This window comes from Perognathus longimembris, chromosome 20 (genome assembly GCF_023159225.1).
Source record: "Perognathus longimembris pacificus isolate PPM17 chromosome 20, ASM2315922v1, whole genome shotgun sequence".
Classification (NCBI taxonomy): Eukaryota; Metazoa; Chordata; class Mammalia; order Rodentia; family Heteromyidae; genus Perognathus; species Perognathus longimembris.
Window position 1 is genome coordinate 42,511,841 of NC_063180.1, and position 9,432 is coordinate 42,521,272.

A 9,432-nucleotide genomic window follows, 5' to 3' on the forward strand; every position below is an offset into this window, starting at 1 on the left:
CCAGCCCCAACCTGGGAGCCCAGCTCCCCCGGCCCAGCCCGGAGTCCCGGCCACTGGCCCCGAGTCCGTGCACCAGAGGCTTGGCTGGGTTTGTAGAACAGTCATGAGGACCCCTGGTCCTCCTTGATACCAGGGCCTGCTCCAGCTTCCTGAGGGCCCCCGTGAGGAACTTGTCTACCATGGGCAGGCAGAGAGCCAGCAGGCCTGGGCTGTGGACACTGTCTGCCAGTGTCTATGGCATAAACGCTCCTCTGGGCCACGCTTCAGTTCCCAGCAAGGTGCAGGGTGGGCAGGGGTCACCATGGTGTAGTAACTCCACGGAGGTCCTGTCATCTGCTTCATCACGAGGTCATGGCGGGTTCACTTTCAACGATGGCTGCATTTCACGGGGGACTCAGGAGAACTCTGAAACTCTCACAGGCCAGGACGGGATGACCTCGCATTTGGGGCTGGCCTGTCCCATCTGGTAGAACGGGTGGGGGGGGGTTCACAGACCGCACCGCTCGAGGGTGGGTGGGATGAGGGCTGAGGCACCAGCTGGGGACAGTCTTTCCTGGAGTCTCAGTGCAGCCTGGGCCCAGCTCCGTTCCCAAAGCCCGTCTTCCTGTTCCAGGCTGCGCCATTGCCTACTCCGCCTACACGTTCCCGGATGGGCTGGTCCGCACCACCTTCCACGAGTACTACGTGGCCTTGGCGGTGCTGAACACCGTCCTGAGCACCGGCCTCTCTTGCTACTCCAGGTACTGGGCTGCTGATCGTGGGTGGGATGGGAGGGAGGAGGGCCAGGCACGGGCCCCCTGTGTGTGTGAGGTCTGCAGAAGAGGCAAGCTCGGTGGAGAGCTTCCAGGGAGCCCAAGACTCAGTTTCCCCTGCTGATGACCTCAAGGGTGTCATCTGTGTAACCACCACGCACCACCCTCTGCTTGGAAAAATCCCAACATGTGGTCAAATGCTCTGAAATTCTTCTTTCTCAGTGGCAATGGGGTTTGAACTCAGGCCCTTACTGGCACTCTACCACGGAGTTGTGCATCTGTCCCTGTTATTTCTTCACTGGTTATTGTACCGAGACTAGGATCCGCCTATTTTAGGCTTCCCTGGGACCATAGGCTCACAATATAACCACTTCCAGCCTCCCTCCGTGGAGTCAGAGACTCAGAGATCTTTCTGCCCAGGCTGATCTGGCACCAGAATCTTCCCAACCTTGGCCTCTTCTACAACTTGGGATGGCAGAATGAATGCCACTGTGCCCAGCTACGGGTGAAGAAAGAGTCTTGAGGACTTTTCTGCCTGAGCTGACCTTGAACCACAATCCTCCTGTTCTCAGCCTTCCATGTAGCTAGGATCACAGGTGTAGGCCCTTGGTGCCCAGCCTTAAAACCTTTTGAGTAAGAATGTCCTGAACTTTGATTTTATCCCGGCCTGGGCAAGTCAACTCACTGGCCTGACATCTAGCTCAGCCCCACACCCTCCTGGAACTTGAACTTGAGGCTTCACCTCCACCTCTGAGAAGATGGAACTGGCGCATGCGTGGCAGGGTTGTGACGTGTGGGCAGGGATGTTACCGGTAACTGGGCCGTGCCTCTCTCAGAGCTGGGTGGTCTCGGATGGGCTGGGCCTACGCAGAAGTCTGCCTCCACCCCAGGGCCAATGAGTTGAGTCACTGCCTCAACTTGTCGCTGTTCATCCTTTTCACTCAGGAAAACGCGGTGACAGGTTTTGTGGGATTGGGGAGCAGTTGGAAAGATGCATAAACCTGACAAACTGGTTCTGGGGAGGAGAGTGAACCTTCAGCAGCTCTGGAAATGCTGGCTGGCCCCGACCAGCCAGGGGATTCACCCAGGGGATACCGAGGAGAGGAGAGGGTTCCGTGACGGTGGAATCTAGGCCTATGTGGCACAATGCCACTGGGGTTTGTGAAGCTTCGTCCCTCGGCCCATGAGGGCCAGCCACCACCCTGTTTGGTTCCTAAGGACCATGATGCCCTGGTGTCTGGAATTGAGGCTTAGGGAGGTGAGCACTTAGGCAGCTATGGGTGTGGCCAGTCGCCACAAACACACACACACACACACACACACACACACACACACACACAGGCATACCTGTTCACCTCTAATAAGAGTGTCTTTTCCAAATTGCCTATAGTTTTCTGTGGAACCCCCTTTCTCATCATTCCAGCTTGTTACAGATTTACCAGATGAAGTTGCTGTTAAGGGGGCTTCTCTCTCCAAGTCTGCCGTCTCCTCACCCTGGCTCTGGCAGAGGGCTCCTAGCTCCCTGTCACTTGGCTGAGCCTTTGCACACTGCCCAGCCTGGTGCACCGCCCTGGCCCCTGGCTCCTCTTGGCTGTGGTGACACCTTGTGGCTGGATGCTGAAGTGCACCTCGGGGTGGCCTTCCTGTTAATGGCTCTTCTGCCTTTTTGCCTCTGTGGGCTGTTTTGCCTCTGTTGCTGGCTCTTTCCTGTTCTGCTTTTCTCTCCTTCTTTCCTCCCCCATGTAGACTCGGCTTCGCGGCTGAGAAGGCTGGTCTCCTTTCCCCTGGGGAAGCACTTTGTCAGGCTGGGCGACATGTTGTCTGCATTGCAGAAAGCCTGTGCTTTGGAAGATGGCCCTCGCCGGCCACCAGGTCTCTTCGCGTGCAAATGGCCGCCAGGACAGCACATTGGAGTGAGCTTCTGTCCCTGGAAATGGCCGGTGGCGTCCGTGCATGGGGGCTGCTGCAGGCGGTGGTGTCGGTCAGCTCGACTGGGACAGTGGAGGCAGGGCTGCCTTTACTACCTGGCTATACCCAGTGCCATACTCCTGGGCCTTGTGTCATCAAAGCCACTGCCTGGCAAGGAAGGACTGCCACTGGGCTTCAGAGCCACAGTGACCTGCCAATCCCCAGGGTGTGTGGGGGGGTGTGGGGCGGGGGAGGGCAGAGGCGGATCTGAGCCCACATTTTCCTCCCTGTAAAATCTGAACCGCATTGCCTGCCAGCGTCTGGATGTATGGTTAAATTGAGGCCGCGGTTCTTGTGTGGGAGGGATGGGTGGAGGACCTGTACTGCCTCCCTTGAGCCTTGCTCCGCCTGTACCCAGGCCCCATCCATTTGTCCTGATTGATGGGTGGAGAGGGAAGCAGAAGCAGCAGCCTCCCCTCCCCTCCCCTCCCCTTCCCTGAACTGGGTTCTCCCACAGTCTGGTTTTGCCTGGTTACTGGGCAGACCACTCTAGTTTGGACACTCGTCCTCAGACATGCATCTGGGCTGCGTTTGGCTGCCCTTCTGCCCTTCAGGAAGGTTCTCTGTCTGTCCAGATGTGAGCCAGCTCCTTTGCTGAGGGCTGCAGACCAAGGCAGGTACACAGTTAAGTGCCTGTCCAGGCTCATAAGCAACTTGAACAACCTGGCCGGGGCAAGAGACCCCGAGCTGGAGCAGAAGATGGGGTTTGCAGGAGAGAGGGCTGGTTCAGGCCAGACGTGGGGGCACACAGCGGTAATCCCAGCACTCAGGAAATAGCGGCAGGGAGATCTTGAAGTCGAGGCGGGCATGGGCTACGTAGTGAGACCTGTCAAGAAGGAAAAAGGAAAGAAGGAAGGAAAGTAGAGCTTGCCTTGAGCTGGGCCTGTGGGGTGCGGAGGAGGAAGCCAGCCCTGCATATGGCAGCACTGAAGCTGGTGCTGTCCCTGTCACATGGGGTGGCATCTGGCAGTTCCACGAGCCTGGGCCTCCATCAGAACTGTGGCTTTGTGGGGCACCTCCTTGTCCATCTGTGCCCTTCTGGTGTTTCAGTTTGCCGTCTGTGCTGCCCGGCTCCCCCCCTCAGCTGCTACCTCCCCTCCCCAGCCCCCAGCAGGTACCACAGTGGCCTGGGCAGAAGCCCCTGCCTCTCTCTGTGCCAAGCAACCAGGCTTTGCAGTGCTGGCTGCCTGTGCCCCTGGGTGGGGGGTGGACGGGGAAGTGAGGTCCCCAGGTGTCCTTGCTCCCTTAGCTGGCAGCTCTGTGGGCAACGGTGATTAGGTGACCTGGGCGCATGCTTCCTGGGGTCCCAGCGTCTCCCTGACTTGGTCTGGTTCTCCAGGCATCTCTCGGCAGCAAGCCTGGCCATTTCCACAGCGGCTGGGAGTGGAAGAGGCTGGCGGGGAGGGTATGGGAGAGTGCTTGTCCTCTGTTGTTCTCAGCATGTGTGTGTTGGGGGGGGATGTGTGTGTGTGTGTGTGTGTGCGTGCATGCACAGGTAACTTCCTGCAATTCTCTTCACTTTCGTTTCTCCCACTTTCAGGTTCCTTGAGATCCAGAAGCCTCGGCTCTGCAAGCTGCTTCGAATCCTGGCCTTTGCGTTTCCCTACACCTGGGACTCCCTCCCCATTCTCTACCGGGTAAGGACAGGACAGGATGGGGCTCAGGACGGTGCGGGCACCTGAGGGTTAGGCCCAGCAGGCAGTTTGTGCCCATGCGCTGAGCTGGTGGCGGCGCGTGGCGCGGCAGGAGGGGCTTCGTGAAGCCTGCCCCCTCTCAAGGCCTCTGTTTCTGCATCTCACCCCCCCGCACCCCCGCAGCTCTTTCTGTTCCCGGGGGAGAGTGCCCAGAACGAAGCTGTCCTGTACCACCAGAAGCACGTGCTCATGACCCTCCTGGCCTCGTTCTTCTATTCCGCACACCTCCCCGAGCGCCTGGCCCCAGGCCGCTTTGACTACATCGGTGAGGCAGTGGGAGAGGGTGTAGTGGGGGGGGGGGGTTCCTGGGGGGGGGTGGAGAGTGGGATCCTGATGGGGGCAGGGCTCCTGGCAGAGGAGGGGTTCTATTGCAGGGGGAGGGATTCTGGAGAGAAGGGGCTGCGGGGGTGGGGGGGGCTCCTGGGGGTGGCAGGGCGGTCGGGAGTGGCAGGCAGAGGCTCTCCTGAGCGTTTCTCTCCTGGCAGGCGAGAACAGGGTATGTTGGCAGAGGCTACGAGGTGCTCCTCGTGCACCTAGGGAAGGGAGGAGGCAGGAGCATGGGGAGGAGGGAGAGCCAGAGGGGAGCCACTGGGCTGGAGGATCTTCTTGGTCACGTTCTGAGAGAATCCCTCTCACCCTAGACTCCGGCCCCGGGCCTGGGATCTCGGCACCCACCGGAAGCCTAAAGCAAGGGGAGGGGGTCACCGCTAAGGTGCTCACCTGGCCAGGGAGTGAGACCCTCTGTCCAAAGAGCCAGCGGAAGAAGCAGCACTAGAGCTCTGGGGTAGAGTACCAGTTCCGCACGCACAGGCCCTGAGTTCAAACCCCAGTATTACAAAGGAAAAAAAGATAGGAATTTTGCAGGGATATAGTTTGGTCCATAATGTGTGTGGCCTCTTTATGCTACATCTAGTCATCACCCAATATGGTGCCGGGGCCCTGGGGCTTTTCTCCCAACCACACACCCCTCATGTCCCTGTGTCCTCCCAACCCCTCTGTGGACGAGGGGTGTCACGTGACAGTTGAACATGTCAGCAAGGCCAGAAAAAGTCAGGAGTTGTTTAATATTCAAGTGTTAAGTGTAATGTACATGTTTGGTAACTAGATACACTTCAGTGCTTGCAATTTTAAGGAAATTGGCAGTTGGTTAAATGAGTCTCTTCCCTCTACGGCTTTGGCCTGTTCTGAACATTTCCTTTATGTTATTTGAGCTGATACTGGGGCTTGAACTCATGTTCTTTGCTTAGTTTTTTTGCTTTTTCTCAAGGCTGGAACTCTACCATTTGAGTCACACCTCTGCTTCTAGCTCTTTTTTTTTTTTTTTGCCAGTCCTGGGCCTCGAACTCGGGGCCTAACTAAGCACTGAACTTCTTTTTGCTCAAGGCTAGTGCTATATCACTTGAGCCACAGCGCCACTTCGGGATTTTTCTGTGTATGTGGTACTGAGGAATCGAACCCAGAGCTTCATGCATGCTAGGCTAGCACTCTACCACTGAGCCACATTCCCAGCCCATGCAGCTCTTTTGTACTGATTTATTTTTCTGGTTACTTGGAGAGGAGTCTCATGGGTTTGTCTGCCCGGGCTAGTGTTGAATCGTGATGCTTAGATCTCAGGATCCTGAGTAGCTGGGATTGCAGGCGTGTGCCCAGTTGGCTTCCTGTGGTTGGTGACCTCAAGGTCTTCTCTGTCTTTGGTGCAGGCCACAGTCACCAGCTGTTTCACGTGTGTGCGATCCTGGCCACACACATGCAGATGGAAGCCATCCTGCTGGACAAGACCCTGCGGAAGGAGTGGCTGCTGGCCTCCTCCAGGCCCCTCTCCTTCCCGCAGATAGCCGGAGCTCTGCTTCTGTGCATCGTCTTCTGCCTCAGCAACATAATTTATTTCTCAGCTGCTCTGTATCGGAATCCCGAGCCAGAATTACATACAAAAGAAACATGATTCAGCCAGATGCTGTCTGTGGCATGTGCCAGTGTTAAGTGGTAGCCCCCAGCCACCAAAAACCGTGCCTTACCATGGCTCCATGTGGTCCTCGTGATTGATGCCTTGGTAGTTCTGAGTGAGTTCGTGCCAAGCAGGTATTTAGGGGGAGAGGTTGCTCTAGGTGTGCGCTGATTCTGTACATGGCGATTTTAAGGGGGAACCTGGGCTCAGGCTGTCCTGGACAGACAGATGATTGCTCTTTCAATACGGGTTAAATTGATCGGAAATGGTTTAAGGATGGTACCCTTGGGGCTTGTAGATCACTTTTTAAAAGTAGAAATGGATTTCATGTGGCCGAGCTTCCCCCAAGAGTTTTCATAGGAGCTGCACTGCACTCTGCTTCAGGGTGATAAGCAGGAGGACCTGAGAACACACAGGCTCAAGGAGCCGGGGCGGGGGGGGGGGGGGGGGAGGTGCGGGGCACACATTCCGGAATGATGGGGGCCCCCTGCCTAGGGAAGGGATAACGCCTCCACTCGCAGGCCACTGTGTCTTCAAAGTGTCCTTCCCCTGTCAGTACGGACTTTGAGTTTGTAGTCAATGGATGGATACATACATACGTACATACATACATAGATACGTACTTGGCTCATTCCAGTCCTAGCTACTCAGGTGGCTGAGATCTAAGGATCGCAGTTCAAAGCCAACCAAGGCAGGGAAGTCCATGACACTTTCACCTCCAATTGACCGCCAAAAAGCTGGAAGTGGAGCCGTAGTTCAAGTGGTAGAGTGTCAGCAATGAGTGAAAAAGCCACCCAAGAGTGTGAAGCCCAGAATTCAAGTTCCAATCTCACCAAAAGGATGGAAAGGGAAGGAAGCGAGGAAGGGGAGGAGGGAGGGAGGGAGGGAGGAAGAAAAAAGGAGGAAGGAAGGAGAAAGGAACAAAAGAAGGACAGGGCTGCTACCACAGTTTAACATCTTCCACCGCAGCTCGTCCAGTGTCAGCCCGATTTCCTCACCCATAATCCCCTGGGGCACCCACCACTGCCCCAGGCCTGACGTGTTCCTCTGGTGCCCACTGATGTCCAGTTTTCCTCCACTGAGAGAAACAACAGCAACGATTATTTATTATCCTGTGGTTGTCTTGTTTCACCCGTCACAAAGCCAGTGCCTTCCTTCACTGGTGGGGAAACCGCCTTGGGCACAGGGGTGGGGGACACTGGCCCAAGCATTGTAGCGCTTGGTACGCAGAAGACAGACATCCTCTGGCTGGACAGACGGTCAGGCATGGCAAGTAAATTCAGCCACAGTCAGAAGGGCTATGTGGATGGGCCGTGGGGCTGGCGGGGAGGAGCCAGGCTGGCTAGGTGTAGGAAGAAGTTAACAGCAACAAGGCCCTGGGGCCAGCAGGTGCTGGTTCCACTGGAAGATTAGGAATCCGGCCACTTGCTCCTAGAAGATATGGGGATGATTCAACTGCCGAGGAATTTTGCAATTTCCCTGAAATCCCTTCCTGAGTGATTGCAGAAGGGCTGCCCTGGGTCCCTTTGTAACTGTGTGGGAAGCTTTAACTCAGGCATGTGTGTTTCTGGACAGACAGTGGTCAGTCTGTGGTCTCATAGTAGCAGGTCTCTGCAAGTTTACTTTCGCTTCTTTCCAAGCACAGAGCAAAAGGATCTCAAAGATCATTTTCAGCGTAAAATGCGCTCACATACGGAGGCTCCCACTTGGTGTGGTGCTTCACGTCCAAAGGCGGGGGTCGGGGGAGTACTAGAGTTTGAATTTTTATTACAGGCCATGTGGATTTTTATTTTTCTAAGACCAGAGCTCCACACGTAGCCTAGGCTAGCCCCAAACTCATGATCCCCAGCCTCAGGGTGGAATGCTATGCAGCAAAAAAGCTCAGGGACAGTGCCCAGGCCCTGAACTCAAGCCCCATGTCCACAAGACCCCAAACATCCTTTCGGTTCTCAATTCAGTTCTCAATGAGAAAGGGCACAATAAAAATGAGCATATAGATACATATATATGTATTGACAAGAATATATGAAATTGTGTGTGTGTCCTTCTTGGAATATGGAATAGGTTTTTTTCTTTTCTTTTTCTCACTGGGTGAGGTTTAACGTTCATTATGAAGGGCCCTAGGTAGAATTCTTCAGTAATTGCTTTCTGTGTCCCATAAATAATTCCATAATAAAAGAGGGGCCCTGAAATCAACAGATGAGTAGTCCCGCAAATGGAATCTAGGGACCTCTGGTGCCTATGAATATTCTTCCAAATTGTTCCATGCGCTGGGTCAAAATGCAAGACATACAACTCTATCAGACTTCCTTTCCTCCCTCCCTCTATATCCCCTTTCCTCTTATTTTCCTATGGAAATATGTTTTTTATTGCCGATTTGAGTCAAAAATTTAAAATACCAGGCCGTTTTGGGGGAGGGGGAAGGGAGCTATGGATCATCTCAATGAAACACTAAGAAAGTAGGAAAAAAAGGCCAAACCTTTCCCAAGTTGTTCTACTTGCGAGTGTCTCCTCTCCCCTCCGGACCCTAATTCTGCAGGGAGCTGCAAATCATTTGCATCTTGCCATAGAGAACAACCGTTCTGCCGGGTGCTGGTGTAGGTGATCCTAACTTACTCAGGAGGCTGGGATCTGAGGATCCCTGTTCGAAGCCAGCCTGGGCGGGAAAATCCGGGAGACTCTCATCCCCAATAAACTACTCAGAAACGCTGGGTGTGGCGCTTAGGGCAAAAGAGCTCAGGGACATGGCCCAGGCCCTGAGTTCAAGTCCCACGACCGATCCACAACAAAAAGTCACCCTCAGGAAGGCGGAGGGAAGGCCGGGGGTCCTCAGGGAGGCGAGAGCCAGAACCCCGCTTCCAGGGAGCGTCCAAGGACGCACGGAGCCCTGGGTGTCCCCGCCGGGACAAGTCCGGGGCTGGGATTCAGGACTCCCGCTCCGCTACCTCCCGTCACTCCGGTCACTCGGATGACTGACGTCTCCCGTTAGCCCCGCCCCTCGGTCGCCTAGGAGACCAGCGCCCCTTCCGGCCCCGCCCGCACCTCCGCCAAGGCCCCGCCCATCCCCGCGGGC

General features: G+C 55.6%; 1 protein-coding gene and 1 long non-coding RNA gene across 8 annotated transcripts in view; one reads left to right on the forward strand and one right to left on the reverse strand.

Annotated features, from left to right (window-relative positions):
- Paqr5 (progestin and adipoQ receptor family member 5) overlaps positions 1-6,749 on the forward strand; it is a 29,340-nt gene extending 22,591 nt beyond the window's left edge. For 5 of the 7 annotated variants that reach the window (XM_048330145.1, XM_048330142.1, XM_048330146.1 and 2 more), the window contains 5 exons: positions 614-740; positions 2,585-2,665; positions 4,261-4,357; positions 4,538-4,679; positions 6,115-6,749. In XM_048330145.1, coding sequence (XP_048186102.1) covers positions 614-740; positions 2,585-2,665; positions 4,261-4,357; positions 4,538-4,679; positions 6,115-6,356 — 689 coding nt within the window. In that variant the 3' untranslated portion in view covers positions 6,357-6,749. The remainder of the gene's footprint in view (positions 1-613; positions 741-2,584; positions 2,666-4,260; positions 4,358-4,537; positions 4,680-6,114) is intronic. The other 2 variants (XM_048330148.1, XM_048330147.1) reach the window with 1 other exon arrangement.
- Positions 136-8,343, reverse strand: LOC125339055. Its single transcript, XR_007208387.1, has 3 exons — positions 7,785-8,343; positions 6,886-6,890; positions 136-145 (listed from the first exon to the last, which is right to left on the reverse strand). It is a non-coding gene; the product is annotated as an uncharacterized LOC125339055 (long non-coding RNA).
- Between the last annotated feature and the right edge of the window lie 1,089 nt (positions 8,344-9,432).